The following is a 22194-nucleotide window of genomic DNA, read 5'->3' on the forward strand; positions in this document are numbered from 1 at the left end:
CAATCCTGGCAAGAATAGTCCTATTGTTGCAAAAAAAACAAACTTCCTTGTCTAAACAGGATCATTTTACAAATGTTATGTAGTAGTCCTTATTAATGTTCCTCCAGTACTACAGGGAGGTAATGGGTAACACACTCTCAGATATTTCAAGAATGTTGTTGTCGCTTCACTTGAGACTGAAATGACTAGACTAATGGCGACACAAACTCAACCACAGTGCATATTTATTTGAGCAATGCAACAAGGTAAAGCATTTATTGCACATCAAACTCATTTTGGAACAGGGTCAGATAGTGAAACAAAAAACATTTGTAGTCATGCATAATCATTATGAAACATACCATATCATATGTTTTGTTTTAATGAAGCCATTGCTGCATAAGACAGATTTACAGTAGATGCACAGCTCTAAGAAAATGAGCAGTGAGTCTGATATATTATCACAGAGTTCAAAGATTTCTTGAAAAAACAACAACAAATATGTTACAGATTTCTAAGAGATGAGAAACTACTTCAAAATAAACTTGAACGCTTGACATCAGATTCTTGAAACAATGGAAAATCCCAGAATAATGTAGGTGCAAAGGAATTTGGACATCATTGCCATTCGTCATGTTTATGCCAAGTCATGTTTAGTAGCTCAGGTTTGGGGGAGGCAAGGTGTCTAAAAAATGTGCATTAATTTTGCCTGTTTTTATCTTATAATCAAACAGATAGCAGCGTGGAGTCTTCTTGTAAAGTAACTAACGTTTCTACTAGTAGTCAAAACTCTGTAGGGTATTTTTTAAGTGCCATGTCTCATCCTTACATCCATCTGATTTTCACGCTCTCCAGCTCTCTCCAAACTCTCGAACGTTCCTGGCCCTGCTGCCATCTGGCTTCATCCAGTCATTCCCCTTGTCTCTGTCAAAGTTTCCACACAAACCCCCCACCTTTCTCATGTATAAGCGTGGTAGAGTGATCTCTGCGGGAAGAAAATAAACCAGATAATGTTGATTAATTCATGGTATAACTCTCTCTCAGACAAAATAAATCATTCATTGACATGGAATGGATGGAATGATACATTTTGATCTCAAGGATTTGATATGAATCCTACCAGGACTAATCCTACTGGACTTGTTTAACGAGGTGAACATTAGTTACCTGCTGTGTGGTGTCCATCAAACTCCACTGAGAGGCCGAAGTCAGTCTTCAGGTAGATGCGGGAGGAATGCTCATAGATTTTTAGACCAGCAGCCGGAGACACGGGAGCCTTAGTTCTCCTTCCATCCACCTGGAGAAACACAGAGTATGGGATGTGTCAATGCATCATGTCAGTTTATCATATTTAAGAAGACTTGTCTGATGTAGTATTCATTCTTGTATTGTTATGTGTATTGTGTGCAAGGATTCACAAAACATGCATTCTCAGTCATGCTCCCAGTGTGACTCAAGGGGTGGCCTCGTCCGTCTGTACATCACCTCAACACTGTTCAGACTGAGATATCTTGACAACAATTGAATGGATTGGCAAAAGATTTGGTACAAACATTTATGGTTCCCCTAGGTTGAACACCACTGACTATGACAATCTCTGGTAATCACTTAAAAACGGACCCCTTTCATTAGGTCAGAACTCATAATTTGTGAAAAAACTGAGTGTACTACTACTAAAATATGCTCAAGCTTGGGTACCAGTGTTCTTTGGATAACAGATATAATATACTGTGTGCAGGCTTTCCTAGAATTATCACGGACTGCTTTTAAGAGGGTACTCACGTAATATGGTCTGACTCCTGAATAAATATATTGATATTGCAGCTTTTTTTACATGCTCTCTCTGTCTGTTTTTTCTCTTTCTCTCTTTCATACACTCACAAATACGTGTAAAGTGCCAATAGGGAAATAACATATGACAGAGCATAATTTAGCACATAACACATGATCTGCCTCACTGCTGTCGTAACTCCACGCAGAGAAAATATGAGGGTGTGCTGGTTATTTCCCTCAGCGCTTTGACAAATGTTTGTGGGCGGGCAAAAATACGACAATATTAACCCATGAACAAAATATTGTGTCTGCTGAAAAGGCGCTGCAGGAAAATGAGATGGAGGCAGTATGTTGTTAAAAATGCCCGTGATACTTACAACCAGCCTCCGCTTCTTCTTGAACTCCACAGTGTGATCGTACACTCTGATTTTAAGCCCTTGTAATCTGTGCTCATGCTCTTCACTGTCATCGTCATCATCTTCATCACTATCATCTTCATCTTCGTCCCTGACTCTGCGACTGTGGTCTTCTTCACTGCTACTGTCACCATGCTGATGACTATCATCTTCATCGCGTGTGTTGATGCCCTCGATGTAGACATCAGGAAGGTTATTTGGCAAGTTCTTGGTCTGGACCAGCACATATGAGTGCTCACCTTCAAAGTCATACTTCTTTCTATCAAAGGTTCTGTACTCAGAGTCACTCTTTATGGTACACTCATCGAAGCCTGTGGAGAAACAAGAGCAGAGCAATTAATGCATTGGTGAATAAGATGGTTTAGATTTATTTATGGTTTAGATACATCACAGTTGTTAAATGTTGGCATTTACTGCACCTGTAGACTGGCAGTAATAGTTGCCCTCATCATTTTGAAGACAGACAGCATTTCCATCACACTCATCTTCGTCGTCGCATTCAATCTCCCCCACGCCATGGTGTTCCTTGCATTCGCATTTCTGACTGCAGTGATTGGTGTACCACTCTTCACGGAACTGACAAAAGGAAAAAAGTCATCATATAATCTCAGTGTTTCAGAAAGTAAATCTGTGTATTTGAAAAGCACCACTGTAGATAATTTGTGTCATTGGTAAAAAGATATTCTTAACTACCACTTACATGATATTTGGTGCCATTACTATCCACACATCCACACTGTTGGATAGGAACACAAGCCCTATTTTTCCGCACAAAGCCTTCATTGCATACACATCCCGGCTCACAACGCTGATTGTCACTGCAGTGTGGCGGGCCATTCAGGTATGAACAGGTGGGAGTGCAGGCAGAGACACAAGTGGTGTAATGACTGTTCTGTGGGCAAGAGGGTGCTAGAGAGGGAGAAAGGTAGAGACACAAGTGGTGTAAACATAGTCACAAGCTTAAAATGATGAGCAAAATGGTCGATACAAACAGTGTATAGTATACTTCAAAATCTATTAGCCATGGTTCATTTTTCTTAGCTCACAGACACTGAGGCAAAACTCCCTCAGTGTCTTAACATGTAAGGTGTGAAGTCTAAAAAACAAAACATAACAAACAAAAACTGTCCAAATTTTAAAATGAAAATGCAGACTTATAACGTACTTGGTAGAGGTGTAGTTGGTGGTTGTGGTCTAGCTGTTGTTGTAGATTGTGGTCCAGCTGTTGTCGGATGTGGTTTAATGGTTGTTGTGGGTCGTGGTCCAGCTGTTGTTGTAGGTTCTGGTCCAGCTGTTGTCGGATGTGGTTTAATGGTTGTTGTGGGTCGTGGTCCAGCTGTTGTTGTAGATTGTGGTCCAGCTGTTGTCGGATGTGGTTTAATGGTTGTTGTGGGTCGTGGTCCAGCTGTTGTTGTAGGTTCTGGTCCAGCTGTTGTCGGATGTGGTTTAATGGTTGTTGTGGGTTGTGGTCCAGCTGTTGTTGGTGGTTGCGGAGTAGCTGTTGTTGTAGATTGTGGTCCAGCTGTTGTCAGGTGTGGTTTAATGGTTGTTGTGGGTTGTGGTCCAGCTGTTGTTGTAGGTTCTGGTCCAGCTGTTGTTGATGGTTGCGGAGTAGCTGTTGTTGTAGATTGTGGTCCAGCTGTTGTCAGGTGTGGTTTAATGGTTGTTGTGGGTTGTGGTCCAGCTGTTGTTGTAGGTTCTGGTCCAGCTGTTGTCGGATGTGGTTTAATGGTTGTTGTGGGTTGTGGTCCAGCTGTTGTTGGTGGTTGCGGAGTAGCTGTTGTTGTAGATTGTGGTCCAGCTGTTGTCAGGTGTGGTTTAATGGTTGTTGTGGGTTGTGGTCCAGCTGTTGTTGTAGGTTCTGGTCCAGCTGTTGTCGGATGTGGTTTAATGGTTGTTGTGGGTTGTGGTCCAGCTGTTGTTGTAGGTTCTGGTCCAGCTGTTGTTGTGGGTTGTGGTCCAGCTGTTGTTGGTGGATTTGGTGTAGTTGTAGCTGGAGGCTGGGGTTTAACTGTTGTTTGTGGCTGTTGAGGGGTTTCAGTTGGAGGTTGTGGTCTGGATGTGGTTGGAGGTTGTGGTCCAGCTGTTGTTTGTGGCTCTGGTTGAGTTGTGGTTGGCGGTTGTGGTCTAGCTGTAGGTTGGGCTCCAGTTGTGGCTGTTGTTATTGGACTGGATGTTAATGGGATGTCAGGGTTGGAAGTTTTTGGGGTCATCGTTGTTGCTGGTGTTGTAGTGGTTTGTGAATTACAAGCAGTTAAGGCTTCTGTTGTGGCGGTTGTTGTTGTGAAGGTAGAGGGTGAATGTGGTTCTGATGTACTTGTAGGTGTAGCAGTTGAGCTGTTCGCAGGAGGAATTTCTGTTGTAATTGGATTTAAGGTGGTTGGAGCTGGAGCTGTTGGTTTAGCCAGGTCTGTAACAACATTTCACAATCAATTAAGTTGCATCAATTTTCAATTATAAAACTACTGTAGGTGTGTTTGAACTAAATTGAATGTCAGTATCAGGAAATAATTACCTGCACAGCGCCCACGATGAAGGGATACATCATCTATGGCCACATCAGACTGATCGTTTGAACCTCTTCGGCCCTCATAAATGATCTGAAATTACGTGCACAGGTAAATACTAAAGCACAGTATACCATACATATTCATTAGGTCCAATTAATACTTATTTATTGTTGCAGGTAGTACACGTCATATTTTGCACTACTAATTTCTAACATTAGACAGGTTGGGAGCAGACATATTAGGTTGTTAGTTCACCTGGAAAGCATCAGTTGCTGTGAAGTCCACCTGAGCCAGTTGCCATGCATTTCCTTGGTCATTTCTCTTCCAAAAAACAGCATCGGCTAATTTGTTTTGGAGCAAGTAGACATGGAGGCCCATTGTATCAGCTGAACCGTACATATGATACCAGAACTGTAGACACTGAGGACCAGAGTCAGAACACTCTGAGCTGATGAGACGAGCTGTGTCTCCATGTGTCACACTGCTGGCCTCGATGTAAAGATAGTGACCACCTAGAAAAGAAGAGTGCAACAATCAGAAGTGGCAGATAGACTTTCTGTAGTGATACAGCTTTAATCCATACAGCTGTATAATATCTGTCACTATTTATAATGTAAGAAAAGTGTATTACCACCGGTGTGGTCAGCAGAGGGCCCAGTCATCAGGGTGGGGGTGGAACCACTCTGCCATGTCCAGTCAAAAGCATCTGTGACCATCTGATTCCAGCTACAAAGATTGCTGTTGAAGCTACAGTCGATGCTGCAGACTGAAAGGGAAGATTTGCAAAATATTAACTTCAACTATTGAGACTTTAATGCAACTTCCTGAAAATGTTGATAATCTGTAACCTCAATTACCTTGCACATTAAGTATTTATTAGACATGACACTTGTTAATTTGTAAGTTCAAAATTACAGTGGAGTTGGCACATTGGAAACAAAAGTCGCACATATCCTTAGTTTGCTGATACAATAATTCTGGAAACCACAAAAATCGAAAGTGGAAAGAATTAATTATGGAAGTCTCAACTCCAGGACTTTACAAGTGTGGCTAGAGAATAGCAATGTACCTGGATGTGATGGTGGTCTGTTATCTGGAGCCTCAGTAACGTTGTCCTTATTAATTAAGTTGGTTGTTGCTTCCACGACGGGAGGCATGGTGACATTTGCTACAGGGGGCTGAGATGTAACAGGAAGCTGAACAGTAGCATTGACCACAGGAGGCTCTGGAGCTGCCGTGGTGGGCACAGGGACGCTTGGAGGAGCTGTGGCGTTTCCATCAGGTTTCGGAGGAGGTGTCACAACACCACTCAGATCTGCATGAAAGGACAATAATTGCAAATATTTAAAACATATTCAAGCCACACAGCCTTAAGCCTTGATACCTTTGGTGGTACTGTCTGCAAGTTTCTTACCAGAGCATCGACCATGATATAGCTTTACATCATCTATGGCCACATCGGACTCTTCGTTGGAGCCTCTACGCCCCTCAAAGATGATCTGAGTTAGGAAAAGAATGCATTTGTTAAGTATTTCTAAGATAGATGTCTCTTATTGTTAATATAATACCATTACAACATGACTTGTGGTAGGTGTCTGACCTGATAAGCTCCAGTTGTTGTGAAGTCCACCTCGGCCAGTTGCCATACATTTCCTTGGTCATTTCTCTTCCAGAAAACAGCGTCGGCTAAATTGTTTTGGAGCAGGTAGACATGGAGGCCCATTGTATCGGCTGAACCGTACATATGGTACCAGAACTGTAGACACTGAGGACCAGAGTCAGAACACTCGGAGCTGATGAGACGAGCTGTGTCTCCATGTGTCACGCTGCTGGCCTCGATGTAAAGATAGTGACCACCTAGAAAAGAAGAGTGCAACGATCAGAAGTGGCAGATAGACTTTCTGTAGTGATAGAGCTTTAATCCATACAGCTGTATAATATATGTCACCATTTATAATGTAAGAAAAGTGTATTACCACCGGTGTGGTCAGCAGAGGGCCCAGTCATCAGGGTGGGGGTGGAACCACTCTGCCATGTCCAGTCAAAAGCATCTGTGACCATCTGATTCCAGCTACAAAGGTTGCTGTTGAAGCTACAGTCGATGCTGCAGACTGAAAGGGAAGATTTGCAAAAATATTGACTTCAACTATTGAAGCTTTAATGCAACTTCCTGAAAATGTTGATGACCTGTAACCTCAATTACCTTTAAAAAAATGCACATCAAGTATTTATTAGACTTGACACTTGTTAATTTGTAAGTTCAAAATTACAGTGGAATTGGCCCACTGGAAACAAATGTCGCACATATCCTTAGTTTGCTGATACAATAATTCTGGAAACCACAAAAATCAAAAGTGGAAAGAATGAATTATGGAAGTCCCAACTCAAGGACTTTACAAGTGTGGCTAGAGAATAGCAATGTACCTGGATGTGATGGTGGTCCGTTATCATGAGCCTCAATAACATTGTTATTATTAATGAAGTTGGTTGGCTCTTCCACAGCGGGAGGCATGGAGATATTTGCGACAGGGGGCTGAGATGTAACAGGAAGCTGAACAGTAGCATTGACCACAGGAGGCTCTGGAGCTGCAGTGGTGGGCACAGGGACAATTGGAGGAGCTGTGGCGTTTCCATTAGGTTTTGGAGGAGGTGTCACAACACCACTCAGATCTGCATGAAAGGCCAATAATTGCAAATATTTAAAACATAATCAAGCCACACAGCCTTAAGCCTTGATACGTTTGGTGGTAATGTCTGCAAGTTTCTTACCAGAGCATCGACCATGATATAGCTTTACATCATCTATGGCCACATCGGACTCTTCGTTGGAGCCTCTACGCCCCTCAAAGATGATCTGAGTTAGGAAAAGAAATGCATTTGTTAGTATTTCTAAGATGTCTCTTATTGTTAATATTCTACCATTACAATGTGACTGGTGGTAGGTGTCTGACCTGATAAGCTCCAGTTGTTGTGAAATCCACCTCAGCCAGTTGCCATGCATTTCCTTGGTCATTTCTCCTCCAAAAAACAGCATTGGCTGATTTGTTTTGGATCAAGTAGACATGGAGGCCCATTGTATCGGCTGAACCGTACATATGATACCAGAACTGTAGACACTGAGGACCAGAGTCAGAACACTCAGAGCTGATGAGACGAGCTGTGTCTCCATGTGTCACACTGCTGGCCTCGATGTAAAGATAGTGACCACCTAGAAAAGAAGAGTGCAACGATCAGAAGTGGCAGATAGACTTTCTGTAGTGATAGAGCTTTAATCCATACAGCTGTATAATATCTGTCACTATTTATAATGTAAGAAAAGTGTATTACCACCGGTGTGGTCAGCAGAGGGCCCAGTCATCAGGGTGGGGGTGGAACCACTCTGCCATGTCCAGTCAAAAGCATCTGTGACCATCTGATTCCAGCTACAAAGGTTGCTGTTGAAGCTACAGTCGATACTGCAGACTGAAAGGGAACATTTGCAAAATATTAACATCAACTTTTGAGGCCTTAATGCAACTTCCTGGAAATTTTAATGATCTGTAACCTCAGTTACCTTAAAAAAGTTGCACATTCAGTATTAATTAGACTCGACACTTGTTAATTTGTAACCACACTTCATCTTTCTGAACAAATGGCCCATAAAATACAGCTTCCTCTGCACTTACCTGGTTGAGAGGGGAGGATTTCTGAAGTTGTAGAAGGACGCTCAGTTCCACCAACCTGGCCAGGGCTGCTACCTAAAGAAAATGATACTGACTTTGTTTAAAAGTCCTGAGATATTTTGTTACTGAGTTACCAATTTATTTACAATTAAAGTTACGACACGTTATATTTTTTATCAAATGTGTAATGTATTCTTCTCCTTTTTATTGGAAGTGAATGTCACCTGAGCATGAGCCAAAGTGGATGGAAATGTCATCTATGGCGATGTCTGATTGAGTGTTAGAGCCTCGAATTCCCTCCACCATGATCTGAAAGAGGTAGTAGGAAAATATGTTTCACTGTGTAGAATAAGACCATCAGTCTTTGCAACAAAAGCCAGCGCCTGTTAGGCTCATGTATTGTTGATATAAAGTGTCAGTCGTACTTGGAATGGACCAGCCACAGTGATGTCAACATATACTGGTTGCCATTGTGATCCCTGGTTGTTCATCATTGCCCAGATCTTGGTAGTTTTATTGTCTTTGAGCAGGTAGATATTGAGGGCCATGGCTGTGGCTGAACCGTACATGTGGTACCAGAAGTGCAGGCAGAGTGGGCCACTATACTGGCATGCTGAGCTCATCAGACGGGCTGAATCTCCATGGGTTACTCTATCTCCCTCAAGATATATGTAGAATCCAGCTAGAGAAATGTTAAAAATAGCAAAATAAACATGAATACACAAATAAAACAGTGCAGCAAGGCAACAGATGGGATATCAAGGCCTGGCATTGTTTTTGTTTTTTTTACCTCCAGTGGTGTGGTCTTGGCTTGGACCAGTTAGGTCTGATGGGGTGGGTCCTGAATGTCTCGTCCAATCAAAAGTATCCTGTATGAGCTGTTCCCACCCACACAGATTTTCTTCAAAGTTGCAATTCAAGGGACAAACTATGAAAAAGCGCATATACACAGTGGAAGTGATGATTAAGTATAACAAGCAAATTATCTGGAGGAACATTACAATATGAAAAACAAGTTTTATTTTAAAATTAATGATCCACAATCCAACAATTACACCAAGGTTATTCAAATGTATTCAAATCCATTTCTGTTAAACATCTGTGAATCTACAGCTTTCCGAGGCATACATAGTTAAATGTAATATTTGGTTTAAAAATAATTAATTGTAACTTGCACTATGTCATTATCCAAACCAGCAGTACAACACTGAATGCTCTTACTAGTCTGATCTGGTGCTGGAGCGGTAGGAGTTGGAGTGGTTGTGGGATCAGCTGAAATGGGGACAAAAACAAAGCAAAACGACAAACGGAAAGATGAAATTAGTTCACTGTAGAAGCGTTTTTGGTGACCTGCCAGATGTTTTGCATTAGGCCACCCACTACACATCATAACCACCTAATTTCTCCAACTTTTTATTCTATCAATGACAAAACAACTCTTGGCAGTAGCCTTCTGCAATGGTTAGGCAGGAAAAGGCAGGAGCAGAGAGCTTTGAAGATATTATTGGTAAAGAGAATCAATAAGTAGGAAATATAGGACATGTAACAGAATTACTTTATCTAATAGTCAGTGCTAATGAATTTATGGCATTTCAAATTCACATCGCCATCATTACACATATTCATCCTCTCTGACTCCAACACTCACCGCATGTTGTGCCTGTCTGCCAATCGGAAAGCTCCACTCCTGCAACCTGGCAGGCCGCTGCATAGGACTCCAGAGATTCACAAAGGGTGTGTTTGTCACCACTTGTGGCACAGTAGTCATACACACAACTACTCAGGTATATGCTTGGGTGAATGACTTTATGGCAGGACTTGAAGGCATCCCCGAACAGTGCGTAACACTCATTGTAGGCCTCGTTCTCCTCATCATAATCACAACGTTTGGGATCATTTGGATAAGCAACACACCTGGAGGAAAAAGATTAACTGCGTAAATAAAGATCTAGACATTTTGATTTTTTGTGTCACTTCAAAATAAAAAAAAAGATGAATGGTTGATCATGTATCTGTACTGAATAATTCTTCAACAACTAGGAAATGTTAGATTGCAGGGGTGTGAGCTTGGTGTATGTTCTGCCAACCTAACCTGCTTTGTCATCATGTCCTCAGCTTGTAATTACCTGATAATCAATATGGTAGTTGTGCTTTTTATCTGGTTATTAATAAACCAAACGAGCAAGCCAGGCTGTGAGATTGTGTGCTTGATAAGGGATTATTACTTGTACCCTTACCTCTTCGTAAAGCACAAGCAACCTCTACGTAGAAGATTTTTCCGTACTTGGGCAAAGTGGTGGTTTGCTGGTGAGCTAAATGCTATTATGACTGTGCGGACAATGACAATGCTGACATGTTTATAATGTTTTCCACGTCCATCATCTTAGTTTAGTGTGCTGGCATGCTATCATTTGCTAATTAGCACAGAACGCAAGAACAGCAGAGGCTGATGGACATATAATTAGCGCTATGCTGCTAGTGAGGCTCAGGAAACATATTCTTTTTACCTGCTGTTGAATAGTGCGTTTTTCATTTTGTTGTGTTCTCACATTTATAAGATGAATGTGTGCAGAGCCCTTGTATAGTAGAATGACTTACTCATTATTTTCTTGCACTCTCCAACTGTTGGCAAACTCAAAAGCCCCGGTAGCATTTTGCCCTCCCGGTGTTACAAAGTCATCGTCCTGCTGTCCGGAGTAAGTGCCACACAGTCCACATAGTTCGTACTTGTAGCGCTCGTCCACCTGCAGGAACAGTCTGTTCTCCCCATCTATCATCATTCTGAGGCCAAAGGTTGTCTCCAAGATAATGTAATTATTCTTCATGAAGACCCATATTGAGCCGGATGTATCTTTCTTGGAAAAGGGAAGTAGGACGCGGACATCATTCACCTAAAGAGAGGACAATCCATCATTTATTTTTTGTTTTTTTCAGTGTTGTTTTTCTGCTACCATGATAGTTGGTGTATCTAATAAGCTGCCAACTAGCTGTTCCAGTGCAAAGTTAAGTGGGTCAGCTAATAGTGTATTCCTGTGAGCAGCTTTCTCCATTGAGCTGACACAGAGTAATAACTGACTCATATAAAGATGGGTGTGTGTGCTGACACTCCAGTCATTGGCCAAGAGACACAACTGATGGGCTGGAAGCTGTCCAGCTTCATAGCCATTAGAACAGCCTTTGTTCCAACCACTTGCCATAAAAGAGTTTCATTTGGGAGTGTTTGATTTGTGGAGAATTACAAGAAGTTTTCATGCTTACATGGACCTCTCCGCTCTGACTCAGGGTGACGTTTAGATCGTCAGTCTTAAGAGTCACAGCTTCCAGCTTGGACCGGGTGAAGTTCTCAATGGGAGGATGCATGTTGTGTCCGATGACGGTGAACTGGACTAAACTTTCTTCTCCACACGTTGTAGTCAGCGTGTAACTGCACCCCCCTTGAAAATCGTAAGCCATCCCGTCGAATGTGATGTAGTGCGGATCACCATACACGCTGCAGGTGGCGGCATTGAGAGGGAAGCAGCCTTTGACCCCATCCTCGACTCGACAAGCCTCATTGCGTGCGCATTTTGTGTCTGCACATGCCACGGCACCATCAGCATGGCATTGGCACTGCCATGCACACTCTCCTGTCAACCACGTTTCTCCTCTCTGTGGGCAAAAGGCAGTTGTGTGAATGAATCTTAGCACTGTGTGACTTGAACAGGTGAATATGACATTTCTCTGTGATCATCTTCCCCGCTTACCTCAAAGTGTTTTCCTTCAGCCCAGCACCCACAGTCCTCCGCTGGGACGCACTTTCCCCCGCCAAGTTTGAAGCCCGGGTCACACTCACATCTTTCCACACAGCTTCCACAGGAGCCGACTATATCCTGGCCAGAGCACACTTCAGGACAGCCATCAGCACATGAGTTATAATGGCTGTTCTCAGCACACTGAAGTGCTGTGAAGGGAGGAACCATGAGAGAGCTTGACCTCAACTGTTATTGCTTTATTACATTTATTATTCGCTGCTATTTCCCTTATTTTAATAAAAGGAGGTAGAGACATTAAAAGGAGGAAGCAATAAAGCAACGTACGGCAGAATGAAGAGTTCCTCCATACGGGTAGGGCAACTCCAGCCTCCCGACAGATATCAGCGTAGGCCGTCAATGTCTCACATAGCACCTCTGGGTCACCATGAGTAGAGCACATGCCAACCACACAGCCCCTGAAGTAGCTCTCTGACCCCAGAACTGATAGGCAGTCAGCGAAGGGCCCAGTACTAGAGAGGAGGCCTCCACAGTACAGCTCCGTGGCATACTCAGCCTCCTCCAGTGGATCACACTCATGAGGCACTAGAATGGTCTCACAGGAGAAAGTGCCTTCTCCGGTCTGCCAGCTCTCAGCGAGAGCTGTAGCGTCCTGGGCGTCTGTACCATCGGGCCTTCTGAAGTCATCTCCTCTGTGGTGGTTAAAGTTTCCACACATGCCGCAGACATGATCAGAGTAAGCGGGCGGCAGGTTGACGTGGACAGCACCAGCGTTGTCGTACGAGACAGAAAGACCGAATCTGGTTGCCAGTATGACAGCAGCGGGGTTGCTCCTGATGTTGACAGCACCGCCGCTGAGCTTTAGTGGAAGCTTCCTCCAGACTCCATTAACCTGATGAAACGGTGTCATTTTTAGACTTCCTTACCAGCTGTCATTAACAATAAAAAGCGGCATGCTGAGAACACAATAGATATATCTTTGAGTGAATTGATAAGGCTGCACAATTCTGCACTTAATTCTACTGATAAACTTAAGTTTATCAGCAGAATGTGCTGCAGATATGGGAACTGCTTAATCCAGTACATTACGCAGCTCAACACTCATTACGGCAGAAATGGCGATGAGCCACAAAACAGAAGTTTGTACACACTGTTCTCCGTTTTTTTTTAAAGCTTAGGGAGCAATGTAAAAATAGGGAATGGGAACAGCTGCCAGCATACAAACAAGTCTCCAAGTTAATGTCTCCTTTTTAATTATCAAACATTTAAAATACTCGTTGTCCATTTTATGAAATGGCACACCGATAAACAACTTAGCAGAGTTAACTGAAAATAAATAAACTGTTAAGAGTGCTCAAAAAATAGTTTATGTCTACAAGAGTGTAGTGATAGAAAATGTTACATTTAATGACTTGTTGTTTGGTCTGTTAAATGTCAAAATGATCAAAATATTGATCAGTGTGTTTCCCAAAGTCTAAGATGATGCCAACAAATGTCTTGTTTTGTTCATGACCCAAAGATATTCAGTTTTTTATCAACCAGCAGCACAGAAACCTGAAAATATTCACATTTAAGAAGCTGGGATCAGAATTGTGACTTTTCTTCCCTTGAAAAATGACTGAAACTGATTAATAGATTACCAAAATAGTTAATGATTATTTTGATAGTTGACAACTAATTGTTTAATAGATTAATTGTTGCAGCTCCACACATTGGCAGACGCTTTAGACATTTGCAATGGATCCCAGTATGTGTGCGTCTCAGTTTTAAAGTAACTCACCACGACACGGTCCGTCTGCATTTTCAGCAGGGACACTCTCAAGTTTCCAATCTCCACAATGACCTGTTGGACAGCTGGCAGGGACGAGTTCCCGTTCTGCTCATTGACCACTTCCACACTGAACACGGGCAGGGCTCCAGCGGGTGAGCAGGTCTTAGCAAGTGTGTAGGTGCAGGGGGCCATGAAGCGGAACAGCACTCCATCAAATGTGCTGCAGTCTGTGTTACTGTGTATAGTGCACATCCCTGAGGTGGAAATCCCACCGGAGGGACCTCTTTGAGGACCACAGATTTGGCCCTGAGGGCACTGAGATGGAGAGCAGGAGAGCTGGCCGGCAGAACAGAAGCAGCGGGTGGACTCATGTGTCCAGAACTCTGTGTTAGATTCACACTGTTGTCCTGTGGGGGAGGTGACCGAGTAAAACAGCATTTTATAATCACAACACCATCTGGCAAGGAACAACTGGTGAATTATTATTATGTACACCGTTAATACTGTATGGACTATACTTAATTATCTTAGTTATCCAATCTATTATATATATTAGTCATACTAATGTTTTCTTAATTAATATTGATCAAAAGTATGAAAACACTTGTACAAAATGGTTTAATGACAAAAGATGTTTGCTTTATGACAATTATATAGATATACCTGAATATATAGTGTGATTTTTCATTTTATATTTATTGATGGGACCAAAAGTAGGCTGTTTTTTTCATATAGTAACAGAAGAGTAAAAGAATAATTACCACATGAGCCTCTCCTTACGCCTATCCGGTTAAATCTGACCTGTTGCGCCATGGATACTGCTTGAACCGCTTCTAAAACAACCTGATGGAAAACAGAATGTGATCATTTGCTACTCCTTTGTGACATAGGTTTTTGGCGAATATATGCTTATTGTGAATTTGATGCAAGCAACATGTTTCAAAGAAAAGACCGGGAAAGTGGTCGGGTTGTATTTGAATACTGTATATACGATATAATATTTGAATTCCTAAATATAGTTCAATTACAAATATGCCACTTTACCTGAGTGCCTGGTTCGATGATGTTCAAGGGGATAAACACTTGTTTCCAAGAATCCCCGGGGACGACAGATGAGGTCCAGATTTCCACCACACGAGTGCTGCTTTTTACCAGAGCGCGGAGCTCTGACCCTTCGGCTGCAGCCGGGGCGTGGTACCAAAACTCTAGACAGGCCTCGCCCTCCATCTCAAGTGGACCACTCTCTAAAATATCCACTTCAGCATCACCTGGAGGTCAAAATGCCAATAAGAAGATTGAATACTCTACGAATGTGACCAAAGTTATTTACATTTTTTTTCCCCCTTCGTTACTAAAGGATACATTCAATGTATGTTACTCCATTCTTTTTAAATATATTTTTAACTGCACAGGTGAGGAATTAGCTTTTGTGGGAAAAAGCAAACCCTTATCTTTGTTATTGTAATACAACAGGAAGTACATCTGTTGTGGTACAGTTATTAAATGCTAAATTGTGCTAAATTTAAACCTTAAGTGGAGGCCCTCTACTTTAATTGCCCCTGGATGAACACCAGGCTATAAAAGATTATTAGCCTGCTTCAGATCAATTAGTGATATGCAGCGCGGCACGGACACAGTCACAGTCACAGCATGCCTGGAGATTAAAACAGAACTGTGGACCGACGTTCCACATCCCCTGAAAGAGGGTGGGACACAAATTACCTCAGTCAAGTTATCTCTTAAGTCTCCGAGTTAACTAACCTAACCTGTTTTGACGACGTTAAAGAAAAAAAAACATAGGTAGCTCTCAATTCCTTGATTATGTCTAATTAATCAAATCCGTTTGCTGTGCTGTTGTGCAGTAAACGTTATCTTCTGTACCTGTTGCAGAAGTCAGTCGGTTCCTTGTCCAGTCACACATCTCATTGTTTTGTCTGTCGGTGTGACACAGTGTGACATATTCTATCAAAGAAGAGAAAGAGGTTACATATAGTAATATATAGTGTGTTCATCTCTCTGACAATTTATTTCTGTGTATTTAGTGTTCTGTATTCTGTCAGTATCTTCCAGGTCTTAGTGAGTGTGAAACCTCATACCTGAGTTTGGCCTCCAGCCTGGTAAAGTAATGAATGCAGAGTCATTTTCAGCCCTGAAATAGAAAAAAAAAAATGAGCGCGGATTCCTTAAAAAAAAAAGACATCTAATAAAATATCTGACTGACTTCGAAACAAAAACTTAACACAAATCAAAATCCCATTCAGTTTCCACTTAGCAGAATTAATACGACAAGTACAGCAATATTTCAAATAACTTTCATTATCTCAAGACCCACCTGCACTGAGTCCCTGTCTGAGTTAAAAGGAGTAGAGTCACTGTGACCAGCAAATCTGTGTGGAGTCCTCCAAGCATTGCTGATCCTTTACCGGCAGCTTCTCAGCCGCTCTCCCGTTGCTAATACTCGCTCTCTTTGATGAGTTGAAGAATGAATGATGAGCAGTTACTGTTGTGGAGCTCCTCTGTTGAGTGCAGCTTATATTAACCTGTAACTGCCAGCACAGAGGTGTGGGCCCTCCTGTGTCAGTCACAGAACAAAGCAGGCAGCTTTTAGGCTTTTATAGCCCCACCGCCTAACCAGGTAACCTCAGCAGTGGGTGGAGAGAGATGACCGAGGGGCAGGAAGCCATTAAAAGGGGCTGGAACTGAATCCGTGGCGTAAAAATGTTTTTTCTCAAAGTGACGACATCAGCTAACGCAGTTACAGGAAATGGTGATAGGCGAGGTCAGGGTTTGGTGTTGCTTGGTCATAAAAAGCACAGATACCAAAGTAAATGAACATACAAATGCTGGAAGATATAAATAAACAGTTGGATGTCTTCTATTAACTTCTCACTATGATGTAAAAGTTGTAGTTGGTGAGGGATATAAATTACCTATGAGACATTTTGAGTGGTATGGGACATTGTAAAGTAAAGTTTTGATGGTTTTAAAGCCCATGGCAGGGAATTTTGACTTGAACCTGCTCCAGGTACCAATGAAAAGTCACACGGGAAATGTAAAATCTACACTCAACAATCACTTGAACACTGTACAGGGTACAACAACTTACAGAGGAAAGACAAGGAAAACATGGGGTTGTATCTGCTAATCGTTGTCCCTAAAACATATTTGTTTATTATTTATTGCAGTGTTGATTTCTGCACACAGTTAACCTACGGACCAAACTATTGTAATTCAAAAGCACACAACATTATAATAAGATGAGGGTGAAGATCAGTGAAGCAGAAATTCGAATTCTGGCACCTTTGGAGAAATGTTAACAACATAACCTGTCAACAAGAGATAGCTGTATTGGCAAGGGCTAGGGTTACTCATGAATGGTTTAACTCCAAGTAACTATTAATGCAAAAGTATTTGACAATGTTCAGACAGTCGGAACTGACCACCTTCATGAATTCTTCATTCTGTAAAAGGTCAAAAAGATCATTTCTTGTGCAAATTAGTGCTAATCCTCTAACTCCGTCACACTTGGTAAAGATAAGACAACTTGAGCCATTAAGAGTGTCAACTTATGCAATCCATACAGCGGGGCATGTGTACATTGTGACCTGATAATGTTGTAAAACCGGGCTTCAAGAAGTGTCTGTTAGAGTCTATTTAGTGTGTATCAACTAGATAAGAAGCGCACACTCAAAGAACAGGTGGAAAATGAGTGATAAGAGGGAGGCGCCGTGTGATTCACCTGTTGTGACATTCCTGTAGCCCTGTCGCTATGTGTCAATAGGGAGGGCCCAAAACAAATACTAGTGCTCTCTTAACCTGTGCAAGCTAAAGGAAGGTCTTTGTTAGGGAACAGCTATAAAAGCCCACTGTACATTCAGAGTTCAAAATCTGATCACAAGTTTTTGTGCATGTTGGCAAAGAGAAGGCAATCTATCAACTATCTTAACTAGAGAGATAATCTTCAGTTATCTGCAAAGCCTGATTCCTTAACTGATAGTCAAGGTGTTATATCAGTGTTTCTCAGGCGTGTGAGACGTGTGAAGCGAGTTACTTATAAACTGAACAACACAGGTATGAACAGAGTGGGTAATAATGTTTTGAAGGGCTTTACCGTGACATAAAACGGATGCAGGGCTCCGTAATGTCTCTTCAGAAATGTGTATTTACACTCCAGCTACGCAAATAAATATTTTGACATCATTTGGTTTATCTTTTGTTACTTATTGCGTTTTACTTTGCTCATACTTGGTACAACATCCCGTTCCAGTGCACACCAGGATACGATTGAGACCATTTTATTATCAGTTACATTAAAAACAAGACGGAGGAAACTCCGCGTTTGGCATGTATGTTTATCAGATTCGCTCTGTGCTTAATTGCCAACAGGTGTTTCTTTAAATAACCCGGTGCTGATCAGCAGAGGATCCAACAAAGTCACATTCCCCAATGCACATACACTTCAGCAAATAAAAGGCAGCAGCCATCACAATTCCACTGAACAAAACTATAATCTTACTTTGTCATTATGTATAAGATAACGAGATACAAAGACAAAAAAAATCACACCAGAATACAAGATCAGACTGATCTGATCGCTGATGCTGAATGTATACATTTCCATATCAGTGCAGTAACAGCCTGGATCATTACTGCGAGGGAGTCGTCTGTCTGCTGATAAAGCTAATCCTGAGGTCAAGTGCATTCATGTCACCAGTGTAGCAATTTCTCAGTGTGCCCCACCCATATTAGAAAAATACAATCATATACTACATGGTAACGTTATCGATATAACCATGTTAAAAATTGTAATAAACCATAATCAACCAGACATTGTTGCTCAATTGCAAAGCTATAAATCCATAAACCCGTGCTTGAACTCGTACCTTCATACCGTCTTCAGCCAACAAATGAAGGACTCATTAATAATCAACCTTGCCCACAGGAAGGGAGTGGGAGCAACGAGGGGCCAAGACAAAGCAATACACTGTGAGCTTTTCCAAGGATCATTATGGACTACAGATGATCCATGACTAACAGCTTATAAGCTCATGTTTGCTCCTAGAATCTCCCCTTTGCTAGTCCCGCTGTGTCGTAGTAAAATAAATAGAACACCGAGGAATGCGCTTTTTACAGATCTCAAGCAGAGAGGGTGACCTGCTTCCTCAAGGAATGTTTTGCTGACGGGACCAAGTTTGCCATTAAATATTGCATTAAAAAAAACAACTGATGAAGCAAGTCTTACAGAACTTTCCAGTTGCACTCTCAAGATGATCCTGAAAACTTTCATTGTGGAGACAACAAGGCCATACGATGAAAGCGTAAGCAGGTGGGAGTTAAAGCACCAGAGTGCTCCAAGACAAGTGCTTATCAGATGGCCGAACAGATTTGGAAACCTCCTCTCCTCCAAACACTTTGCTTATGTTTCATTGGAGGCGCTGCGATTGGCAATTTCAGCAAACTTTCTGAAGGCGACAATCCCACGTTCAAGCCCACTTCGCACAGCGATTTGCCAGGTGTGGTGTGAGAAAGTAAGGCATGTTCTCTTGCAAGCTTTCGTTTTCATTCTTAACACAACTATTTCTGTCACCCTTTGACAAATGAGTGCAACACTATAAATGCCTTCCAGGAGAGACTGTCCCAAAAATGTGCACCATTATCCCCTTATTTACACCCACAGTGCAGGAATTTTACATTCAAATGAACGTCGGATACATTCGAGCCCTTGCCGAATGTGTTCACACAATCACCGCCGGATAAATCTCTCTGTTTCCTGCAGTATACCAGAGTTTTTAAATCTAGAGTTTGTGGAGACTTTCCTGCAATGGCACACCAGTAGTGATGTGTTTTATGTCAACCAGCAATGATCGGGTGACAGCTACTCGGAGCAAGGCAGAGCCTTTGGTGCCGTGAGCACATCGACAGTGTTTGTGTTGTTACTCTCACTGCCGGAACAGGGAGACAAAAGTTCCACACTGCAGATCGAAACTTGTAATGCACTCAGTAGAGTGTACACCTCCGCCAAGGCCAAACAGTCACCTTTATCTGCATCAGATTGTACTTGCTCATACCTAACAGCCACCTAAGTATGCCTGCTTTTTTTTTCTTCATCTAGATCCATGCATTATTCCCCGAGAAATTAACAAAAATGTGGAAAAACGCCCTATGTCGCCATGTTAAAGAAAGGGAGAAAGAATTCCTGGATCTGTCTCTTTATCCAGATCCGCACCAAAAGTTAATGGGGTCTACTCTGGGCTGAGACCCATCCTCCATCCAAGTTTCATGGATATCCATTCTGTAGTTTTTGTGTAATCCTGCCCACAAACCAACACACCAAACAAAACCATCATGGTATTATAGTAGAAAGGGTTGTTTTTATTGTTGAACAAATGCTTCACATGATTTCATAAAATATTATGTCCAGATAATATATTATGACAGATATGAAACTTGGTATACACTTGAAATACATTGGTTTGATAACAATAATATGTTAGAATTCAATACTGAATATATATAAGCAAATGTTCATTGTATGCTTACTGTCAGTTTTCATACCACTCTATGCCGCTGCAACCCTAGTCTTGTCCGTCTCTATGATGGTCAGGGTTTTATCTGGCCTTCGAGGGTGGCCAGTCAGAACAACTTCAATCTTCTGCTGTGATTGGACCACATGTACTTGACACAGCTCATGAGCCAGACCCTTATCCTTCGACCTTGGAAAAACAAACTGTTTTTTGTAAGTCTGCTTGTCCCTTGCCAAACTTTTGTCCCTCCATCTTGGTAAACTGTCCTCCACCCTCACATTTTAGTTCAAGCACCCTTTTGTCAGAGCTCAGGTTGTACCAAGCTTGCTCCCAAAGGTCACCCCTGCTGAAAAGAAGAAAATCAATCGACAGCGCAGCCCTTCATCTACGAATAGGTCAGTCAATGGCATATGAAAATCTTCTCTGCCTTGCTTCCAGTTTGCTTGTGTCTTCGCACTCTGCGGCCCCTGGAGACGTCCTCAGCTGTAGCAGCAGGTCAAGGTCACGGTTGATAGATAATACTGGGCAAGATGGGGCAGAAACTGAGCTCTCCCTCATGTCAGAGCTTTAGCACTCCTACTTTTATTGAGCTCTCATTCATAGACCCACTCCCTTCCCTTAAATGTGGAAATTAAATGAGGACAACTGGGATCACGTCGCTTCTTCTTTCTGCTGTCTGAGGCCAGGTGCAGTGATTCAGTGTAGGGTCAAGGTCATCAGAGAAGGAGACCAGTGGGAATGTAGGTCAGTCCACGGGCTCTCATTCATGTCTCAGGTTCTAATCGACACCTTTGAGCTTTTCTGTCGAGGCACTATTTCAGCAGTCTGAGGAATATAGTATCTGCCTCAACTGGAAAGAACTTGGGGTCACTCCTGTTGTTTTTAAGTGCTGTTATAAATGAACTGACTTGACTACAAATGGCACTTTTTGTAGCTTTGAAGTGTTTGGACATTTTGGCAATCCTAAAATCTGCACGCGATTTCTTTTCCACTCCTTTAAAGTTAACAGAACATAATGTATGGCTTTCAAAATACTGTCGGATTGAGTACTTGTGAACCTCGTTGATAATTATAGTAGTAAATGACACCCGTACATGAATGTTGAGGACATACGTAACTGCTTAAGTGGGTCTATAACAATGCATTTTAAATCCCCTGACTATTTATGGGCACATTTTTACAGGAGCTGCCATTTATAGCCTGTCTGCTGGCAAATGACCTATTTTCAACAAGGTTTTTCAGAATGAAGAGTTACCACTGAAGGGTGAAAGAAAAGCAGCTGAAGGCCCCTGAGTGGAATGTAAAGTAGGTAAGGTATAGGTTAAAGCAATCTCGTCATTCTTACAAAATAAAACAAGTCTATCAAAACAAATTAGGGCCCCAATGTGCGGCGTCTGCTTAATATTCATTGAATCATCTGACTCGCCAAAGCATTTCTTAATTTCACAGCGTCAAGTCAAACTTGTTAACATTTCACCCTCAAACCTCAAAAACGAACGAGTGTTTATGAAGCAATAAAGCAATAAATAACCTCTGTCGCATCCCAATTAAAACAATAATCACAGCCAGTTTAATATTTGTCGTTTTTTTGTTTATATTTTTGGCTTGTTTCTTTCCTCACCTCCTCCTTTTCTTTTTTTTTTCTTTGGACAAGGTCATGAGTTGTCCTCCCCCTTCCTCTCCGCTCCTTCCTCCCGTCACGCTCCATTGAAAAGTTTCCGTGTAATCTTGCAGGTGTTTCTTGGCCTGTGGCGCTTCGTTTCACAAACAGAGCCTGACTTCTCCTTCCGCCGCATGGTTGCTAAACAGG

General features: G+C 42.0%; 1 protein-coding gene across 1 annotated transcript; it reads right to left on the reverse strand.

The window, feature by feature from the left end:
• Window positions 1-15087, reverse strand: LOC311266046 (uncharacterized protein; the record flags this gene model as incomplete). Its single annotated transcript, XM_084368231.1, has 28 exons — window positions 1-964; window positions 1147-1276; window positions 2130-2479; window positions 2588-2744; window positions 2869-3077; window positions 3334-4578; window positions 4684-4768; window positions 4934-5190; window positions 5313-5444; window positions 5748-5856; window positions 6279-6535; window positions 6655-6789; window positions 7103-7264; window positions 7767-7886; window positions 8006-8140; window positions 8344-8415; window positions 8565-8649; window positions 8766-9022; window positions 9131-9268; window positions 9562-9612; window positions 9989-10254; window positions 10939-11231; window positions 11599-11988; window positions 12084-12280; window positions 12417-12981; window positions 13870-14267; window positions 14622-14703; window positions 14905-15087. 28 exons carry the CDS (start codon window positions 15085-15087, stop codon window positions 822-824), a joined length of 6603 nt encoding a protein of 2200 aa, XP_084224357.1. The 3' UTR covers window positions 1-821.
• Between the last annotated feature and the right edge of the window lie 7107 nt (window positions 15088-22194).

Source organism: Pagrus pagrus, assembly GCF_965226575.1.
Source record: "Pagrus pagrus genome assembly, chromosome: 12".
Taxonomy (NCBI): domain Eukaryota; kingdom Metazoa; phylum Chordata; class Actinopteri; order Spariformes; family Sparidae; genus Pagrus; species Pagrus pagrus.